General features: G+C 38.1%; 1 protein-coding gene across 7 annotated transcripts in view; it reads left to right on the forward strand.

Annotated features, from left to right (window-relative positions):
- Nucleotides 1-23210, forward strand: part of EFCAB6 (EF-hand calcium binding domain 6) — a 306691-nt gene that overhangs the window by 129256 nt on the left and 154225 nt on the right. For all 7 annotated transcript variants that reach the window (XM_003905667.4, XM_031656221.1, XM_021921653.2 and 4 more), the window contains 3 exons: nt 11322-11432; nt 15066-15174; nt 20736-20903. In XM_003905667.4, the coding sequence (XP_003905716.2) occupies nt 11322-11432; nt 15066-15174; nt 20736-20903 (388 nt within the window). The remainder of the gene's footprint in view (nt 1-11321; nt 11433-15065; nt 15175-20735; nt 20904-23210) is intronic.

Genomic DNA, 23210 nt, shown 5'->3' on the forward strand with positions numbered 1-23210 from the left:
GTTTTTGCATATCTCAACATCCCATTAATTTTTATTGCTGAGTCGTATTCCTTAGTATTGATATACCACAATTTGTTTATACACTCACCAGTTGATAGACACATGCATGGGTTATTTTCAGTTTGGGGTCATTATAGAAGATACTGCTATGACCATTCATATACAAGTCTTTGTGTGGATGTGTTTTCATTTCTTGTGAGTACATGTCTAGTAGTAAAATTGCTGGATTGCATGGTAAGTGTATGTTTAAATTTATGATACTATGTCACTGTTTTTTGAAGTGACTACCGTCTTGCAATTCCACCAGCAATGTGTAACAATTCCAGATGTGGCACATTCTCACCAACACTTGCTATTGCCAGTCTTTTATTTTAGCCATTCTAGAGGTGTGTAGAGGTTTCTCAGTCTGTTTTAAACTTGCATTTTCCTGATGACTAATGATATTGATCCTCTTTTTATGTGATTATTGCCATTAATATATCTTCTTTCGTTAAGTAATGGTACAAATCATTTGTCCATTTTTATCGGGTTATTTTCCTATTGCCGATTTGTAAGAGTTCTTTATATACACGGGGTATAGGCATTTTATTAGATATATGTTTTCAAATATTTTCCCTCAGTGTGGCTTGCTTTCTCATTTTCTTAACTCTTTCTTTTGAAATATAAACCCTTTTAATTTTGAGAAAGTCCATTTACAAAATTTTATGGGTAATATTTTGGTGGTGTCTATTCCCAGAAATCTTGCCTAACCTAATATCACAAAGATTTAATCCTATGTTTACCACTAGAAGTTTAGTAATTTTAGCTTTTGCATTTGGGTTCATTTCTAGTTTTTGTATATGGTGTGAGGTAAAGGTCAAGGTTAATTCTGTTTCCATACAGATACCCAATTGTTCCAGCACCATTTGTTGAAAAGGCATCCCTTTCTCCAGGGAATTACTTTGCGCTATTGTTGAAAATTAACTAACCATAGAAGTGTGAGTATATTTCTGGATTCCTTAGTCTCTGTAGGTCTATTCTTGCATTAGTACTACGCTTTCTTGATTACTGTAGCTAAAGAGTTAAGTCTTGAAATTAGATTATGTAAGTCCTCCAAACTTGTTTTTCTATTTCAAAATCATTTGACTATTCTAGGTTCTTTGCCTTTCTATGTAGTCATGTTAAAATCAGTTTGTCAGTATATTTTTTTGAAAGCCTTCCAGGATTTAGATTATAAATACATTAAAAAGTATTGCCATTTAACACTTTAACAATATTAAGTTTTCCACTCCATAAACATGCTACATCTTTCCACTTATTTAGTTGTCTTTAATTTTCCTAGTCAAAGGTTTATTGTTTATGATGTTCAGATCTTGCATATAATATCTAAAATGTATTCTTAAGTGTTTTTATTTTTTGATGCAACTGTTCATGGAATTTTTAAAAAATTTCACTTTCCAACTATTTATGGCTATTAATCAGAAATACAATTGATGTTTGTATATTGACTTTGAATATCATGACTTTATTAAACTCACTGGTTAATTAGTTCTGGTCCTCTTATTGTAGATTTCATAGTATTTTCTAAATACAGTCAGTCATCTAAAAATAAAAGCAAGCTTGCATCTTTCTTCCCCATCTGTATGCCTCTTATTTGGTTTTCTAGCCTTATTTTACTGGCTATGACAATTTTACTATCTAGGCAGTTTTACTGGCCAGGATTGGCTAGAGTGTTAAGTATAATGTTGAATGGAAATGGTGATATTAGACGTTCCTGCTTTATTCCTGATCTTAGGTAGAAAGCATTCCATTTTACACCATTGAGTGTGATATTAGCCATGGGGTTTTTTTGTTGTTGCTGTTGTTGATGTCCTTTATTATTTTAAGGAATTTTCTATTACTTGTTTGCTGAAAGTGTTAATCAAGTATGTTGAATTCTGTCAAGTGGTTTTTCTGTGTCTGTTCTAATGAGCATGTAGGTTTTCTCCATTATTCTATTAACATGGTAAATTACATTGCTTGATTTTCAAATGTTAAGCCAACCTTGCATCCTGGGAGTAAACCTCACTTAGTGATAACATATTATTATCCTTTTCATATATTACTTGAGTCTATTTGTTAAATTAAGAATTTTTTTCATCTTTTTAAATGAGTGATGTTTGTCTAACATTGCCTTTTCTTATAAAATCTTTGTCTGAGTTTGGGATCAGAGTAACACTGACATGTGCTGGGAAATGTTTCCTTCCCGAACTCTGCTTTGTGCCTGGTATTATTTATATTCTTTAAATGTTTGATAGAATTCACCTGAGAAGCCATTTATGCCTGGAGTTAGTTTTGGGGAATATTTTAAATCATAAATTGAGACAGTTAATATAGAATTATTTGAGTTTTCTCTTTCTTCTTGGTTCATTTCGGTAATTTGTGTTTTTCGACAAAAGTTTTTCCCATTCTTTCTCTCCTCTCTTTCTGTGACTCCAAGTACATATATATCAGACCATCTAGTATTAAATAACATGTTTTCATGTCTATTCATTTTATAAATATATGTATATTCTATATTCTTAAATTCATATTGGTTGGGTTCAGTTGATCTATATTTAATTCACTCTTTTCTCTGTCCTCTCCATTCTTTTGTTAAGCCTATTCAGTAAATTTTTTATTTCAGATAGTATATTTTTGTCTTCTAGAATTTCCATTTAGTTGTTTTTATTATGTCCATTTTCTCTACTGAGATTTCCTTTCTTTTGGTTTATTGTGGACATATTTTTATTCATTTCATTGAGGATAGTTATAATCATTGCTTTTAAAATCCTGTGTGTTGATCCAGTATTTGAGTTATCTGTTTCATCTTAATTGTCAAATGTATTGGCATAATGCTATTTATAATATTCCTTCATTATCCTTTTTTAAAATAACTTTTTTAATTTTAGGACAGTTTTACATTTAAAGAACTATTGTGAAGACAGTACAGAGAATTTCAGTATACTCCACCCCAGTTTTCCTATTATTTATCTTTCATTAGTATGGTACCTTTTTCAAAATTAATGAACTAATATTGGTACATTATTATTAACATCTATAATTGATTTATACTTCCTCAGTTTTCCCCTGATTTTTATTTTCTATTCCAGGATATCATCTAGGATGCCCCATAGCACTTAGTAATCATCATGTGTCCTTAGTGTCCTCTTGAGTATGACAGTTACTTAAGATTTCTTTGTTTTTTGATGACCTTGTAAGTTTTGAGGATTACTGGTTAAATATTTTAAAGAATGTTCCTCAGTTGGGATTTGGCTGATTAGACTGCAGTAGTGTGTTCTAGGGAAAAAAACCACTGAAGTAAAGTGGCATTCTCATCACAGCATATTGAAGGTACATAGAGTCAATATAACTTGTCACTGTTGATGCTGACCTTGATCACATGGCTCCAGGTAGCGTCCTTTTACTTTCAACCTATCTGGATCTTTACATTCAATGTTTCTCTCTTGTGACTGCATAAATTTAGATCTTGTTTTATAAAGAAATCTATTCTGATAATCTCTACCTTTTAATAAAATATTTACTCCTTTAGTAGTTAATTATTGATATGTTTGGGTTTGAGTCTCCCTTTTATCCCCTTGCCCCCTATTTTTGTTTTGTTTTGTTTCTGTTTATTTGTTCATTTTCTCTTGCCTTCTTTTTAGATTATTTGAATATTTTTTAGAATTCCTTTTTAATTTTCTTATAGTCTTTTTAGCTATACTTCTTTGCATAATAATTTTTTTTTTTTTTTTTTTGAGACGGAGTCTTGCTCTGTCGCCCAGGCTGGAGTGCAGTGGCGCGATCTCGGCTCACTGCAAGCTCCGCCTCCCGGGTTCACGCCATTCTCCTGCCTCAGCCTCCCGAGTAGCTGGGACTACAGGCGCCTGCCACCTCGCCCGGCTAGTTTTTTTTTTTTGTACTTTTTAGTAGAGACGGGGTTTCACCGTGTTAGCCAGGATGGTCTCGATTTCCTGACCTCGTGATCCGCCCGTCTCGGCCTCCCAAAGTGCTGGGATTACAGGCTTGAGCCACCGCGCCCGGCCCTTTGCATAATTTTAATGGTCACTCTGGGAATTGTAATATACACCCTTAATTGTTCCCAGTCTACATGCAGTAAATATTGTACCACTTCACATAAAATGAAGAACCTATGCAAGCATATAGGCTTATATCCTGCCCTCCATGTCCTTTATAAAGCAGTTCCCCCTTATCCATGGGGAATATATTCCAAGATCCCAGTGAATGACTGAAGCCACAGATAGTACCAAACCTGATTGTCTTCCACGCACAAATTTAATGCCTTTTTTTTTTTTTTTTTGAGACGGAGTCTCACTCTGTCTCCCAGGCTGGAGTGCAGTGGCGCAATCTCGGCTCACTGCAAGCTCCGTCTCCCGGGCTCACACCATTCTCCTGCCTCAGCCTCCCGCGTAGCTGGGACTACAGGCACCTGCCACCACGCCTGGCTAATTTTTTTTGTATTTTTTTAGTAGAGACGGGGTTTCACCGTGTTAGCCAGGATGGTTTCGATCTCCTGACCTCGTGTTCCGCCGGCCTCAGCCTCCCAAAGTGTTGGGATTATAGGCGTGAGCCACCGCACCCGGCCTTAATGCCTTTTTTTAACTAAACACTTACCACATACTGTGTCATAACTTTTGCGGTTTGAGGTGTGACCACTAAATTAGCATGAATTTCTTATTTCTCCTTCATAATCTTATGGAAGGAAGATTCATTCTTACTGTTGAATACAACCTCAGCATACAACATTTTTTCTTTCTTAGTAGGCCAAGAACTTTCACTTTTACCCTTAAAGGAAGCACTTTACAGCTTCTTTGGCATGTACAAATTGCCAGCATCATTACTCTGTGCTTTGGAGTCATTATTAAGTAAACAAGGGTTGCCTGAACACAAGCACTGCAGTATTACAACAGTTAACCTGACAACCCAGACGGTTACTGAATGACTAACAGGTGTGTGGCGTACACAGTGTGGACACACTAAACAAAGGAATGATTCACATCCCAGGCAGAATGGAGCAGAACCCTGGGATTTCATCACACTACTCAGAATGACGTACAATTTAAAACTTATGAATTGTTTATTTCTGGAACTTTCCATTTAATATTTTTGGACCTTGGTTGACTATGGGTAGCTAAAAACCATGGAAGGCAGAACTGTGGATGAGGTGGGACTACTATGAATACTAGATACTGACCTGTGTTACATATCTCTTAAGATGGTGTTATTATTTTTTCCTTTAAGTATCTATAAAGAGATTAGGAAGAAGAAAGACTTTTGTATTTTTTTTCAGAAATTTACCATTTCTGACACTGTTTTCATTCCTTTCCGAGGAGTCAAGGTCTTCATCTGCTAGCGTCTTCCTTCAGCCTGAAGAACTTACTTTATTGAGGTACATAGGTGTGCTAATGATGGATTCCCTTAGTTTTATCTTCTTTAGAAATATCTTTATTTCTCCTTCATTTTTAAAGGAAGTTCTCTTTGATGAAAACTCTTCGAGTAACTTTTTGCTTTCTTTTCGCACTTTATGACATTTTTCCACATCTTTCCACTTCTGTTGTTTTGAAAGAAATGTCATCTGTTAAATTGGCATCTTTCTGTATCTAATCAGTCTGTTTTCTCTTGTTGCATTCGAGACTTACCCTTTGAATTTGACTTTCAGCTTTGTAGCTATGTTGTACCTAGACATGGCCTTTTTCATGTATATCATGCTTGATGTTTGTTGTGTATCTTAAATCTGTAAATGTGTATCTTTAATCAAACTTGGGGAAATTTTGGCCTTTATTTCTTCAAATATTTTTTTCTGTCCCATTCTTTTTCCTCTCCTTCTGTGATTCCACGTACATGTATGTCAGACCATCGAGTATTACATAACATGTTTTTAAGTCTGTTCATTTGATAAATATATGTGTATTCTGTATTCTTCATACTGGTTGGGTTTAGTTGATCTGTATTTAAGTTCACTCACTCTTTTCTATATTCTCTATTCTTTTGTTAAGTCTATTCAGTAAATTTTTTATTTCAGATAGTATATTTTTCTTTTCTAGAATTTCCATTTAGTTATTTTTATTGTATCTATTTCTCTGCTGAGATGTCCTGTCCTTTATTGTGGGCATATTTTTATTTATTTTACTGAAGATAGTTATAATCATTGCTTTTTAAATCCTGCATGTTAATGCCTATATTTGGGTTGTCTCAGTTGATTTTCACTTCTCCTTAGTATGAGTTCCATTTTTTCTGGTTGTTCTTGTGTGCTATATTTTTTGTAGTGTATCCTGGACATTTGGAATGCTAAATTGTGGAGACTCTTGTTCAGTTATTTTTTTCTAATGAATGTTCCTTCCGTTATTTTAGTAGTCAATTATCTTGTTGGACTCAAACTGCATACTCTGTTTCTTGGGTGGCAGCTCTGATCTCAGTTCAGATCTTTTGTGTTTAGCTAAGCTATTTTGAGTATATATTCTGAGCAGGTGAGGTTCAGCAGCCAGTAAGAATTATGGTGAGTTAGATAGAATTTGGGGATCCCTCTCTGGCTGTTTCTCTTCCAGGATTTCTTCTTTCTCTCTTGTGGCTGGGATTAGTCTTCTCGTTTTCCAGGCCATAAAGGCTACTTATGTATTTATTTTTTTAACTGATGTTCCGGCCACTCGTCATGCTGCAGTGCCTCATCTGAGGCTAAAAGCATTGAAAATACCACACCCCCACAGTTCTCCTCTTAGCATGGATTCCCCACAAGACTTTTCCTGCTCTGATCACAGTACTTTCAAATAGCTGCTTTTGATAATTATGTCCAGATTTTATTGTGATTATCTGGAGGAGGGTTGGGCCAGTAGGATCTTATTGTACCATTATTGGAAGAAGTCAAGTTTTAGTATTTTCTTATTAATTTGTATAAGCACTTTATGCTTTAAGAATTTTAACAATTTATTGTATATATTTATAATTTTGTTAATCTGTTGTTCAGCTTTTAAATTTTGTTTTGTGTTTATGGTATACAAAAATCTTATATCTTGATGTAATTAAATAGGTAAGTTTGAGATTTTTAAAGTTTTGCTTAAAAATTCATTCTTATTAAAGTATCAGATTAGCACATGCCTAGATTTTTTTCTACTTTTTTTGTAGTTATAGTTTTTACATTTAACTTTTTAATCTCTTTTACATTTATTTTGGTATGTAATAGTAAGTGAAGATCTCCTTTGATATTTTCCCCAAAGAGCAAGGCGATTTCCTGAACATAATATATAGAGGCTGATTTTATTTTTCATAGCAGCTGCAGTTTCCATTATAAAAAGTTAATTTTCAATTTGTTGAAATTTAAGATGAACATATATAATATTGACAAACTATATCAAAGTAATTGGCAAATTTTGGTGAAGAAAGACTCAAATTTGAGTCAGAAAAATGAAAAAAGAAATTTTTATGTGAATAGTAGTACATGAAGCCAAAGTCATGTTCTACTTGTTTACATGTGGCCATGTGTGCCTAACAAAATCAATTAATCAGTCTCCATCTCTCTTTCTCATGATCATGTCCACAGTGCTAGCAGCAGAAGTAGAAAGAGCCATTTATCAAGTATTAGCTGCCATAATCATAATCATAGCAAAAGTGCTATAGAAGTATTAGATGATGTAATAATAATAATATTTAAATAATAAGTGTAATAATGGAAGGATACATAGTGTAATGAGAGTCTAATAGGGAAAACAGCACTGGCTGTGGAAATCAGGGAAGGCTTCCTTGAGGAAACAGTGACTGCATTGAGACCTGAAAGAGGAGTAGAATTAACTAGGAAAGTATGGGAAGTAGGTAATGATGGGCGACATGGCAGTTGGCAAAGGAAGCAAGAAGCAGAAGGGACCGAGGACAGGGAAGAGTACAGCTCTTTGGAAGAGCAGAGAGACCAATGTGGCTGGTGCTAAGAGAGCCCGGGGAGCATGCCATGGGGCGAGGCTAAGGAGGTGAGCAGGGCCACACCATGCAGGCTTGTACGTTTCAGGAGTGTCATTTTTATCCTAAGAGCAGTGGGAAGTCATGGAAAGATTTTAAGCAAGACAGTAATCTGGTCGGATTTGCATTTTTTTTTTTTTTTAGAAGGAGTCCCCCTCTGTCGCCCAGGCAGGAGTGCAGTGGCATGATCTCGGCTCACTGCAAGCTCCGCCTCCCAGGTTCACGCCATTCTCCTGCCTCAGCCTCCCAAGTAGCTGGGACTACAGGCGCCCGCCACCATGTTCAGCTAATTTTTTTTGTATTTTTAGTAGAGACAGGGTTTCACCATGTTAGCCAGAATGGTCTCGATCTCCTGACCTCATGATCCACCCGCCTCGGCCTCCTAAAGTGCTGAAATTACAGGCGTGAACCACCACGCCCGGCCCGAATTTGCATTTTTATTATTTATTTATTTTTATTTTATTATTATTATTTTTCTGAGATGGAGTCTCGCTCTGGAGTGCAGTGGCGGGATCTCAGCTCACTGCAAACTCGACCTTCTGGGTTCACACCATTCTCCTGCCTCAGCTTCCCAAGTTTCTGGGACCACAGGTGCCCCCCACCACGCCCGGCTAATTTTTTGTATTTTTAGTAGAGACAGGGTTTCACCATGACAGCCAGGATGGTCTCGATCTCCTGACCTTGTGATCCTCTCGCCTCAGCCTCCCGAAGTGCTGGGATTACAGGCATGAGCCACCACGCCCAGCTGGATTTGCATTTTTAAAACGTCAGGCTGGTGAAGTATGGAAATATATTGGAGGAAGTCAAGAGTAGGCACAAGAAGACCCATTAGGAGATTATTGCAATAATTTAAGTGAAGCTTGGTATATATGTGGATGTATGAATGGGTGGATATCTGGCTGGGTGGATCTGTAACCTAAGTTGAACTAGGCAGACTCATGGACTGTCATCTTACAGCTACTTAATTGTGTTTCCCACTACCCCTTTAAATTTACTCAATTGGATTAGTTATTTTGCCCCTAGATAAAAACATGAGCAGATCTTGCTTCCAGGTTTGTCCTGGATCATAGGAAGAGCCTCAGTTTAGTCATGCAACTGCCAATCTCACACAGCCGTCAAAAATGTAAGCTTGATTCAAACATGAATTGCATTTCCTCCCTGTTAGGGCCTGTTACAGGCACGAGTAAAGGCGGCATGATGGCAGCTTCACCCTTTCCCCACTTTGCACTTCTCTTCTTTCTCATTTTGTAAACTAAGTTTCTGCATGCTCTAGGAATTGAAATGCACAGAGGAAGGAGAGGAGCAAAAGGGGAGGCTGAAAGTTCTCATTTGACTGGCACTGCTGTGAGCTTGAAGCTGTGTTCTCGGGGCTGATCAAGTGTTCAAGGTGTTTGCCATCATGAGCGCTGGTTGATGGGTTTTGGATTTCACATTTGATGAAGGCAGATGCATCTCTAGCCCCGCTGATTGCCTATTTCCTTCTCAGCCTCTGGGAATCTGGGAAGAGAGAAAGCAAGCCTTCTCTATTAAGGCGTGTTCATTTCTCCAGGTGGCTTTCTTGGGCAAGGACGAAGCCACTTTGTGTTTGTGCATGCACGTGCTCTCCCTCACATGGCCCACTCTCCCTCACGTGGCCCACGTCTGATGCCCATGAAACTCTCAGCAGTTACTTTCCTGATGACTCTGACAGAGCAAGCCAACCAACCACCCGCCCCCGCCTGCCAAAACTTTTTGTTCCCAATGGCTAGCCAGCTCATCTCTCACCTGCTAGGTTTCTAGCTGGGAGTCAGACGCCGATACATCCCACCTCAATTGCAGGGGACAGGAGTCAAGCTCCCTGAGTGGAACCAGCTCTTTTGACAAGGCTTCAGGTGAGGAGTAGGCATCCTTCACTCTCTCTTTTGTGCTGGGATTGGGACTCAAGTACACCAAAAGATTTTCTCCCAAAATTCACTCTTTTATCCTCTATTATCTGGATTTTTTAATACCCCAGATATAGATAAAGAATTTGTTTGTCTAACCAGTTTGCTCTCAGCCATTAATTTTTAGCAATCAGAACAGGGCAGTCTGTTTCATGCCCACTTTGAGATCTCATATTGATTATCTAAGGAACTCTGCCCACACTACTTTTTGCCATCCTGTTAGGGAAGGATAGGTATGGTTTAGTGTGTAAGTCACAGAAGGTGTATGTGACACAGGTCAGTGTATGTGATGGGACGCTTGCTGGTTTTCCAGCCTACAACCAAGGCTTTTTGACCTGTTAGCTTTAATCCTTATCACAACCCTCCCAGTAGGTGGTGTTATTCTCATGTTCCAGATGAGAGGAATACAGAATCAGCACAGTGAGCGGCGTGTTTGAGGTCACATCAGTAGGGAGTGCAGGAGCAGGTACTCTGGTCTTTCTGAAACCCATGCTCACATCAGGTTGCTCCCACAGACATCTTGTAACTCTGAAATTATTGGACTCTGAGTCATGGGACCGTATTTACTTTGGAAATGTGTTTTTGAACAATTTTCCAATTAATTATTCTTGCTAAGACTTTAAATCTGTACTGACTTTCTATTGCTGCCATAACAAAGTACACAAGCCTAGTGGCTTATAACAACACGTATTATCTTCATGTTTGATAGGTTGAAGCCCAACATGGGTCTCACTGGGCTAGAATCAAGGAATCAGTGGGGCTTTTTTCCTTCTAGGGAATCTGGGGGCAAATTCATTTCTTGCTTTTTCCAGCTTCTAGAAGCCACCTGCATTTGTTAGTTCACAGCCCCTTCCTCTGTCTTTCAAAGCCACCAGCTTCACACCTCTGCCCTTCTGTCCTCACGTCTTCTGATGGCTGCAGCAAGGAAAAGCTCTCCAATTTTAAGAATGTATGGGATTAGCGTGGGCCCACCTGGATAAACCAGAAGAGTCACTCCATCTCCAGATCTGCCCTCCATCATATCTACCATGTTCCTTTGCTGGGGCAAGAACGTAGTCACAGAGGCTCAGGATTGGAGGGTGGACCCCATGGTAGCCATTGTCCTCCCCGCCCCAACATAGAGGCTCCTGAAATGATGAATTTGAAAGAATTATTTTATGGACATTATTATTTTAATCAAATCCCTTAGATTCTTCCTTCTGTGTATGCTACCATTAACAATATAGAGACATGTAGATCTAATATCAGTTTGATTTTTCCTTGCTTTAAAAAATCAATTCATAGTACTATTTTACTAAGTGATTTTGTTTACATTAGATTTGAAACTTCATATAAATGCATTGCTGCCATTTTCAATTCAACATTAAGTACCTAATCCATGCAGTGTTATAGAAAAAATGTTTAAAGTAATGTTTTTGCTGTTATTTTTAAATACAGATTTGGACTTAAAGCCACCACTAAAATCAACTGGAAGAAGTTTCTAACATCATTTCATGAGCCTCGGGGGTTGGAAATTACCAGTAAAGGTCCCCTGACAAAAAGAAATAGGTATGTAAAAAAAAAAAAAAAGGAACAAATTTTAGTTACACATATCATATTATGTAAAAGATCAGAGAATATCTGTGTTCCTTTTTTTGCATTGATTGAATAATCGATTAGTCTCCATTGAATAATTGCCAACTTTTAGGTAGTGATTTACCGTGTACAAATTTTTCATATTTAAGACTGCCTTAAACTATAAGGTTGGTGTAATTATTATCTCAATTTCTAGATGAGAAGCATAAGATGATACAATCTTAACTCGATCATCTGCTCAGAGTGTGGTGGAGGCAGCTGTGGACCATAAAGGCTCCAGGCGCACAGGCCGCCATGGCAAGCACTGCCCCCCAGCTCTAAGCATATCCTTGTAACATTGTATATACACGTGTATTTGTTAGGTGTTACATGGAAAGGAACAATATATGTTCATTTGTTTTCCAGCCACTGTCTGCGTGGCCCAGATATCAGGGGTCACGGAGATTATTTGTCTGTCATTATTTCTGTTTTCATTTTAATGTCTATTATAACCTCAGATTTGTAATACCACATCTATTGTGGTGGGGGCCCAAAAATGTTTCTAAAAATGTTTAATAATATGAAATGTTAGAATTCAGCTTTTTGCTGAGAAGTATTTTATGTTGATGTATATCCTGTATTCATTGCCCTATATGAATCTTTAAGAAAAAAACAGGCTTTATAATATTGGCACATTCATTGAAAGTGCAGTGCTCTACTGTAAAGTAAAATATACCATGGAGTTAATTCCTATTTCATGGGTCCCGTCCCTGTCTCGGGGATTTATGAATATTTAATGAACTGCCCCTGTTAGCAGCCTTGCAGGTAATCAGAGCCTCCCTCTCTGCTCCAGAGCTGCAGCCTCTGAGTTCATCCCTTACATGAAGTTACTTCTGTTTCTTTAGGATTTTCTTGTCTGATAGCACGTTGTCTAGAGGGGCTGTCAGAATTAAACTTAAAGTGTTATTTACTTTAAAACAGTGGTTCTCAAATGGGGACTATTTTTCCTCCCAGGAGATATCTGGCAATGTCACGGATATTTTTGGTTGTCACACTGAGGGTGGGGAAGCTACTAATGGGAGCTGATCATAACCCCAAAAGACACAAATGCCATCATCCTTAAGGTTGAAGCCTCAGAACATCAATATCGTGAAAATATAATTCTGGAAAAAATAATTTAAAAATTATTTAGGCTGGCATGGTGGCTCATGCCTATAATCCCAGCACTTTGGGAGGCCAAGGTGGGTGGATCACCTGAGGTCAGGAGTTCGAGATCAGCCTGGCCAACATGGAGAAACCCCATCTCTACTAAAATACAAAATTAGCCGGGTGTGGTGGTGCATGCCTGTAATCCCAGCTACTCAGGAGACTGAGGCAGGAGAATCACTTGAACCCGGGATGCAGAGGTTTGCAATGAGCCAAGATCTCACCATTGCACTCCAGCCTGGGCAACAAGAGCAAAACTTCATCTCAAAAAAAAAAATTGTTTTAAAGGTATTTATTTACATTTTTAAAAGGGGATTTACTTGAGAAACATAAAAACACAATAGAACACTTCAGAGACCACTTTACACAAAAAATAGACAATAATGACACCTATTTTTCAAGCATAAACACTCAGATATACTAGTCACCATCACACAGGTGTGACACTTATGAGCAGATTAACCATGAACCATATTCCTAAAGAAATAGGTCAAAAAGTGAAATATATAAATGCATATCACTATGGTGGGTAATTGCATGCACCCAGTTTCATAACTGCAGTCATTCAGAATACCACGACAGACAACCTAAGTGTTTTGCAAGATCAATCAAAATCCGCGTGGGTCACCACTGCCTGTGCAGTCGTCCGAAGAGCCAAGATCTTGAAAAATTTTATCTTTTACAAACGCAGTGAACAAAAATGACATCTCTTCATATATTGGGCGAGTTTCAGTGTTTTTACGTAACACATACAATGCTCACACACAAAGGCAACATTGTGATAATGCACTTTTGTGGAGTCAAATTTCCAGTGTCCAAGGCAGCGGCAGAGAATGTTCTATTTCTGAGAGAGAGAGAACTGTGTTCTCTCTGGGCTCCCAGCTGATTGGATGGTACTCGCCAACACTGAGGGCACATCTTCCCCCCGCACCCTCCCTGCCCACTGAGACCCACACACTAATCTCTGGAAACACCCTTGCAGGCACACCCAACACAGTGCTTTACCAGGTTTCTACGTATGCCTTCATCCGGTCAAGTTGACACCTGAAATTAAGTTCACAAATCTACTCTTGGCAGCTTGGTACCCATAGGCATCTCCTTAAACCATACTTAATTTCCAAATAACAACAATAGCATGGTCATAGTTCCACCTAACATGATGCAACTATGCTGTGTACAACTGAAAACACACAAATCCCTTGCCTAGAATTTGGCTTTTGGGATTGTAATCTTTCGGGATTGTGATTTTTGCGATTTTAGGCATTAGGGGCTTTAGAATTTAGAGATTTTGATCTTTTGGGATTTCAACATTTGGGATTATGGCATTTGGGATTGCATCTTTCAGGATTAAGATCCAAACCTGCACTGATATCTAGTGGGTAGAGGCCAGACATACTGCTCAACACTCTGCAGTGAGTCCTCACAACAAAGAGCTCTCCAGCCCGTATGTCAGGGATATCCGGTGGACAAAATCTGCTGTAAAAAGCATCTGTTCATGCCAGTGCTGGCGGTCTGTAGAAAAACGAGGTTCCAACAAGTCATGTGAAGAACTTAGACTCAGGAAGCCAGCATATGTTTCTGAAAAGTGGTGGTAGGCATAGGCTTATTGTTTCTGCACTAGCAGAAGAAGCTCAGGTGGCTGTATAAATGCAGCAACAAAAACTCCCAAACAAATCTGAGAATGGTTTCACAGGTAAACTGACTGTCATTCATTGTTTCGCAGGAAAGGTACGATGGTCTAGTAAAACATCAGGAAAGAGAAGCACCCAATGGTATATTGTGATGAGATTCTGACAGTCTCCCTTTCTGAGCAAAGTCCACATTGAACTTGGTTTTGGTCTCCAGAGGGGGTAGTCATGGCCTTCAGAGCACACATGTACACTGATGGGCCCCAAGCTCATGGATGAAAGAGGCCGTAGAGGGAAAGGGGGCTCTGACAGTGTAGAGAGTCGTGGTCATTGTCAATGGAAAGGGAGACGCTGAGAAGGCTGCTGTCCTTGCAGTTCTAAACACAGAATTTGTGCCCTCAGTTATCATGTGCATGAGACAGCTACAATGTGCTGCCCACACAGGAGAGAGGGCTTCCAGCTTTCCAGCCACTGAGGGCTCAGCACTGGTCCACAGTCCCTTTACTGATCTTGTTTGAGACCAAAACCACAGGTGTGCAAGATGGCTGATTAGTTGGTCTCGTGGGGAGAGGAGATGGTCCAGCAAGGCTCGCCCTGCAATTCGTGGCGTCTCTCTGCTCACAGTAAGTTAGGTTCAGATGAGCCCCACAAATGCAGCACACTGTCAGGATAAAGAGCCACCCACAAATAAAGCACTATTGTATTGTGGTGAGGGTGCTCGTTTCTTGCATTAAGAAAGAACAAAGTTCAAGAATATAATCTTATTCCTGCTTTTCTCCTAATCATCTTGTAGCATCAACTCTAGAAATGAATCTCACAAGGAAAACATCATCACAAAGTTATTCAGACACACTGAAGACCGCTTTACATCACTGAAGAAAGCATTACTGATAATCAACACCGTAAGATTTTGAAAGCCTTCTCTTGTGAAACACTCATTGTTTCTAAGAATGCAAACACTCAGAACGAGACCAATAACAACTCCATATTGGTTCATTTATCCATCCAACAAACACTTCTTGAGCCCCAGTTACATGCTGGAAATTGTTCTGAGCACTTAGGGGTAGAAGCCCCAACCTCAAGAGTTGAGTCTAGTTGGGAGGACAGCCAATGGAAAATTAATTGCAATACAGTAAGATAAGTGCCAATTGTGATGGGAACAATGTGTGGCAAGATCATAATGGTTGTAGTGACTCATCATCATTCACTGTTTAATTAACAAACAATCCAGACCTGGTGACCCTTCCCCACCCTAACCCAGAGTTGATCAGTTCATAACCAACTTATTGCCCAAAACAGCATTTTCTTAGTGCCAAAATAGCCTACTTAATTTTTTAAAATTGTACTATAAAGAGAGGCTAATTCATGAATTTGCAACCTGCTTTTTCTCACGTTCACCATTAGCTCCTGTCTCACTTTAATATCGTTTTAGAAAGCAGCATTTGGATCCTTTTGATACGCAACATTTACTAAGCACATTCGGTAATTGAAGCTCTAGTAAACAGTGAGGAGTAGAGTGAATTACTGTTTCTGAGGCTCACACAGGACTGTGTAGAAATGATTTCAGAGGCCAAAGGTGTCCCTAGCTCAGCATCACCCTCCTAGAACCTGCCGTGGAGGGAACATCTTGGAGCGTGAGGGTGGTGCCCCAGGGAGAAGCCAGCACTGCCTGGGGGTGGCCTCCAGGTTTGCGGGTTGCCGTCTGTGGAGACACCAGCGCCTGCGTCCGCCACACTGGAATATGCCATTGCATGGGGTTTCCAAGCACAGTGTGGATTCAGGAACATGGGGTTCTTCGAATGAATCTTTAGGCCTATGTGACTTGGTCTCTCTGAATGAGCAATAATGTTGAGTGCTTACTTTGTGCCAGGCACAGTCTTAAGTGATTCAGGAGTGTATACACTCACTAAATCCACTTCACACCTCAGTGAGGCAAACATGATTATTATCTCCATCTGACAGATGAGGAAAGGAGGCCTCTGTGCTAAGTAACCCATTTGAGGCTACCCAGATAGTGGTGTTGGAGGCCGCCAGGCTCTAGAGCAGCCACACTCCAGCACTGGGCATGGCTGCCCTGGACCCTGCCAGCTGAGCCACCTGGAAAAAGATAAACGAGGCCTTTGTGTGTTACCCGCCCCCCCCCAACTCAGGTTCTAATGGTATACTGAAGAAGTAATTTAATTAAAAATAGGGAAACCTTCATTTCCTTTAACGGAGGACTATACAATAATGCTAATCACTCCAACTATTGAACTATTTAAAAGTCATTGTTGTGGTATTCAACTTGAGATCAATAGACAGTGTAGCTTAAGAATTGAGTACATAGTCCGTGCCGGGCCCCCATGCTGGGCACTTAGGCTAAGCACACAGATGATTAATGCTAAGTCCTTGCTGATGAGTTCACACTCTGGGGTATCACATCATGGCATTAACAATCAGATGCCTGACAGTTACATAGTGTATGGTTTCAGAGTGAGATTCCCCTCCCCTCCCATCCCCCCACCATGCACCCCACCACGGAGGGGACTGGGTAAGAAGGAGAACAAGGGTGGGAGCCAGGAGTGGGCAGGGCTGGGCCTTTTGCCTGGCTGCTCAGGGCAGTCGTGGGAAACAGATCTCTCTACTGCTATAGAAAGGGATGCAAAATGTTTAGAAGAAAGATTGCTTTAGATCCACGTCCAGGCATGCATCCCATTTGCTATGTGTGCTGCCTCCAAACGCTGCCACCAGCTCTGCAAGTGGACCCAGCTGCTGTGATCACTTACATTTAAATCAGGTGTGGCTCACTTCTTATCAATCATCCAGAAGTAATTTGCATCCTGCCTTTTTACCTAGTCTTGAAGTTATTATTTGTAGCTGACATGATTTTGTTAATAGGAAGTCCAATAGAATCCTCCCAGACATTAGAATTAATAATAGAATTTAGAAAGTCAGTGGATACAAGGTCAATACACAAAGACCAACAATATTTCAATAAACTGCAATAAACAGAAAAAGATGAATTTTTAAAATATTATTTCTAATAACATTTTTTAAAAAAATCAAGTACCTAGAAATATGTCTTAAAAAATGTGCAAATTCTCCACATTGAAGACTACAACGATTGCTTACAAAAATCATGCCATTCCTTCACAAACTTTCAGAAAATACAGGAGGAAGGAACACTTCCAGAATCATTCTCTGAGGCCAGTATTACCCTGATACCAAAACCAAGCAAAGGCATCACAAGAAAAGAACCACAGACCAATATCCTTTGTGAGTATAGTTGCAAAAATTCTCAACAAAATATTAGCAAACCGAAATCATCAATGCATAACAAGGCTTAAGTGCTGTGACCACATGGGATTTATCCCAGGATTGCAAAGTTGGTTTAACTTCCCCCAAAATCAATTAATATCATATGCAACATTAATAGAGTGAGGAACAAAACTACATGATTGTCTCAATAGATGCAAAAACAGTATTTGAAAAATCTAACACCTGTTTGTGATAATAACTTACCACAAATTAGAACAGAAGAGAAATACCTTCACCTGATAAAGGGAATTTACAACAAACCCATAGCCAGCAGCATAGTTAATGGTAAAAGACTGAACACCTTCCTGCTAAGATCAGGAACAGCACAAGAATGTCAGCTCTTGCTACTTCTAGTCAACACTGTGCTAGAGTTCTGGACAGTCCAATCAGGAAAGAAAAAGAAATAAAAGGCATCAAGATTGAAAAGGAAGAAGTAAAACTGTCTCTGTTCACAGACGATACGATCTTATGTGCGGAAAATTCTAAGGAATTTGTGCATGTGTGCGTACACATATTGCTAGAACTAATAAATGAATTTATAAGGTTGCAGAAATATAAGATTAATATACAAAAATCAGTTATATTTCTATAAACTAGCTGTGAACATTCTGAAAAGGAACTTCTGAAAGCAATTCCATTCACAATAGCATCAAAAAGAATACAATAGCTAGGAATAAATTTATCAAAAGAAGTGCCAGATTTGTACATTGAAAATTACAAAATATTGTTAAAGGAAAGTAAAGAATATGTAAATAAATAAAAATACATTCCATATTTATATATTGGAGACAATATTATTAAGATGACAGTTTTCTGCAAATTGCTTTGTAGATTCAGTGCAAACCCTATCAACATCCCAGCTGGCTTTTTTTTTTTTGCTTTTGAAAAACTATCTGAAAATTCGTATGGAAATGCAAGGTGGAAGAACAGCCAAAATGGTCTTGGAAAAGAAGAACAGAGTTAGAATACTTACAGTGCCAGAGTTTGAATCTTAGTGCAAAGCTATAGTAGTAAAGACTGTGTGATACTGGTTTGAACTTTGTGATACTGGTTCCATATAGATCAATGGAACAGAGTTGAGAGTTCATAAATAAACCCTTACATTTATGGTCCATTTATTTTTAACAAATTCAGTGGGGGAAAGGAAAATATTTGTTAAAATGTTAAGAGGTCAATTGGATATCCATAAGCAAAAAGATGAATTCAGTCCCTTACACCATACACAAGTAGATCTAAATATAAAAGGTAAACTGATAAAACTCTTAGAAGAAAAAAATACATAAATCTTTGTGACCTTGTGTTAGGCAAACATTTCTTAATGACACCAAAGTATAACCCATAAAAGAAACAAATCGATGCATTGGACTTTATCAAAATTAAATTTCATGCTTCAAAAGATACCTCTGAGAAAGTGAGAAGACAAGCCACAGACTGGGAGAAGATATATGCAAATCATATATCTGGTAAAGGACTTGTATCTAGAATATACAAGTACTTTTAGAACTCAATAAGAAGACAACCTAATTTTTTAAATGGGTAAAATATATTAATAGGCATTTTACCCAAGAAGATCTATGAACAACCAGTAAAATCTTTTATGAACCCATGAAAAGATACTTGACAGCATGGTTACTAGAGAAGCTCAAAGCCACAAGATACCACTTCTCACCCTCTAGGATGGCTATAATGAAAAAGACAGACAATAACAAGTGTTGACAAGGATGTGTGGAGGTACTGGAACTCTCACATACTGCTTGTGAAAATGCGAAATGTCACAGCCACTGTGGAAAACAGCATGGCAGTTTCTGTAAAAATTAAATGTGACTTATATAACCCAGCAATTCCACTCCTAGGTATCTGCCCAAGAGAAATGAAAGCGTGTCCACACAAAGACTTGTGTGCAAACGTTCATAACAACATTATTTACAATTTCCAAACCAGAAACAATTCAAATGTCTATCAACTTGTGACAAGATAAACAAAATCTGGCAATGTAATGCTCAGTCAGGAATAAAAAGGAGCAAAATACTGATACATGCTACAACATGGATGATCCTCAAAAACACTATGTTAGGAGAAAGAAGCCAGATGCAGGAAACCATGTATTTATGATTCTATTTACATGAAATATCCAGAAAAAGGCAAATATCTAGAGACAGAAAATGAAGTCATTGCCTTAGGTTGGGGCTGGACATGGGGAGTGACTGCAAATGTGCACGAGGTTTATTTTGGGGGTGCTGAAAATATTCTAGAATTAGTGGTGATGGTTACACAGTGCTGTAAATTTATTAAAGTCACTTAAAAAATTAGCTGTCAGTAATTTCTATTTAGGTATTAAAGAATTGATTATGACTCCCAAACCAAATGGTAAGCATGCATATATCCCCTAAAGTACTTAGGTTACCCCTCAAGGGAGCCTTATATCCTTTTCAGATTTTGGAACCCCAAATAATAGTTGACATTTGCACACTGCTTTATTGCTTACTTAATAAATCCTTTTGTCACGTTAATATTCACTATGTCTCTATGTGAGGTGAGGGTTCTTTATTTACCCTGTCTTTCTAGTAAACAATATCTCTCAATTTTGGAATTCAGTCTACTTATTGATAAATTTTCTGGGGGAAGAAATTTTTTTCTCACTGTATTTTGCTCATAATGTGTTTTCTTTATGCAGCATGGCTGAAATTTTTCTAGCAAAGTAATTGTCCATTTATGTAATGGATGAGACTTGGTGGAGAAACAAGTACAATTTATTCTTACTAAATTGGCAAACTGTAATTGAACTGCTGGGAAGTGTTGTGCCCCATGCGGTTGAACCCCCAGCTCTCAGGTGGGATAGGAGCTGTTCAAGCCATTCAAGCCTCTGGGGAAGGCAGTCAGCCTGAGCGTGAGAAATGGGCCTCATTGCTCACCCAAAGCCATGTCCTGATAGAGAACATTGTAGGAACTGCACCTGGAAAGTTCTAGCATTCCCCCTACACACACACACACACACATACACACTGCTCGTGTTATATAAGGATCATCAATCGATGTATTTGCGTTTCCAATCATAATTCTATATGGCCAAAGCTCGCTCTTTATTAAATGATGCTAAACATACATAATACTTTTTCTTCCTTTTTTCTTTTTTCAAAAATTCTGTTATATATACTCTGATGCTCAGAAACCCAATGGACCGATAACAAGGGAAGAATTTCGACATATTCTAAATTGCGTGACTGTAAAACTAAGCGATTCGGAATTCAAAGAACTAATGCAAACGCTTGACCCTGGGAACACTGGAGTGGTCAACATCAGCGTGTTTATTGATCTGGTTGAAAAGAACTCTAGGGTGAGTTTTGTAACAATTTCCTGTTTGGTTTTCTCTTTCTGCCGGGAAATGTCAGTATTCCTAATAAGAGATGCAGGTGAAATATGATTTAAATAAATTAACGACTTCCCAGTTTTCAACTCAGTCATTTCAAGTAAGGGTCCAGTGTTCAAGCATTGTTTGATTTTAACTTTTAGTTTCTGAATCTTAAAAAGGATGGTAATTGACATTTCTGAAAACCCATCCCTGAACAAGAGCCCTTTATATATATACAGGATGTAACTGGTACCACCTCGACAGCACTCCTCTTGCAGCCATGTCTTACTTATTTATTTATTTAGTGTTGTTCTTGTTTTTTTCTTGAGATGGAGTCTTTCTCTGTTGCCCAGGCTGGAGTGCAGTGGCATGATCTCGGCTCACTGCAGCCTCCGCCTGCCAGGTTCAAGCAATTCTCCTGCCTCAGCCTCCTGAGTAGCTGGGACTACAGGCACGTGCCGCCACGCCCGGGTAATTTTTGTATTTTTAGTAGAGACAGGGTTTCACCGTGTTGGCCAGGCTGGCCTTTATCTCCTGACCTCGTGATCCACCTGCCTCAGCCTCCCAAAGTGCGGGGATTACAGGCATGAGCCACCGCAGCTGGACACAGCCATGTCTTTAAAAGGAGTATTTGTGAGTGACTACTGTGGTTCTCATTCATATTTTTAGAGTTTCATACCCTACGTTGGTTCAACTTTAAAAAAAAAACTGCTTATTGCCTTTAGTGACTAGCATTTGCCTTTTGACTGAAAAGTTGACAGTTTTATTATTAGAAATGCTTCTATAACTTTAATAGCTATTAGCATTAAAACAGTTTTAAGAACTTTATCAGATTCATTTCAGATAGTGCATGCAATAGGCTTTAACAGATTCTTGTTGAAATGTTTTTTAAAAAGCTTCCTTTAGCAGGTACAAATTAGCTTTTAATTTTAGATTTTCGAAGTTGGCATCCCTATGAATCAAATTCAAACCAGTAATATCACGAGACGCACTGTTTCCCTTAAGGTGACGTTTCTACTGAATGGATCTGAATGGGGTGCCTGGCTTTGGGGAAGGCTTTAAGATGGTTTAGCTGAAGCCAGCTGCATTCTGTTCTGATGGTTTCTGTGCAAAGTGCAATTTATTCATCATCAATAAATCCTTTCCATCTGTCGTGGTTTTGCATCAAGGTCTTGGGAAGATATTATGGCATACTTCTTGTTTTAAAATGGGACAGTTTATTGGAGCGAAAGTGTCATATTTAAATTACCTCCTCTTGGTACATGTAGACATTTTCTACCAACATTTTGGAGGTAATTTTAATAGGCCATAATACATAACTTATTCAAATGTTTTGTGATTACACAAGTAACAGAAATTCTTTGTAGATTAGAATATATCCCAAACTACAAAGGTGAAAATAATGATAAAAATCCCAAATCCCAATACTCAGAGATAGTTACACAGTTAAAATTGTGATAAATTTTCTTCTGCTCTTTGTGTGTGGGTGGGCACATTTTTTTTGTTTACATAGTTGAACTCACTCTTTGTATGACTTTGTATATTCCATTTTTTCAGCTTCCATTATATGATGAGCCTTTCCCCCTCACCCCACATCATTAAAAACTCATCATAAACAAGATCGTCAATGGTATCTTAGAGTGTTCTGTGCACGTCCTTGTCACTGGGGCAGCTGGGCTGTTTCTCTTCTTCCTTTCGTTATGCTGGACATCTTTGTGCACAGATCTCCATTCATATCTAAATATTTTCTTAGAATAGATTTGAGAAGTGGAAATACTGGCCCAAAAGGTGTGGGCATTCTTATGTTGCTGGATACATATATCCAGACATATTGTAAATCCAGTTATATATTATAATATAATTACATCATATATTACATATTATTATAGTTTTACAATTATTATATTAATTAATTACATCTTGGTACCTGCTTTTTTGTATCACTTTATGATTATTGCTTTAGTATATATTTCTAGAAATGGAATTATTGTATATATTATACTTTAGCAATAATTGAATTATGTATAATATATATCCAGATATATAATATAATTATCATATAAATATACTATATCTGGGTATATATAGACATTTGTACACTGCTTTATTGCTTACTTAATAAATCCTATATTATAATTATATGATACTATATTATATAATTATGCTATATAATTATAGCATAATATGTTATGTACACATATATATAATAACAGTTATATATACATAGTTACATGATATATAGTATATTACAAATTAGCTATATTATATATCAACTATATTACTATATTATAT

The sequence above is a fragment of the Papio anubis genome, chromosome 16, assembly GCF_008728515.1.
Source record: "Papio anubis isolate 15944 chromosome 16, Panubis1.0, whole genome shotgun sequence".
NCBI classification, from domain to species: domain Eukaryota; kingdom Metazoa; phylum Chordata; class Mammalia; order Primates; family Cercopithecidae; genus Papio; species Papio anubis.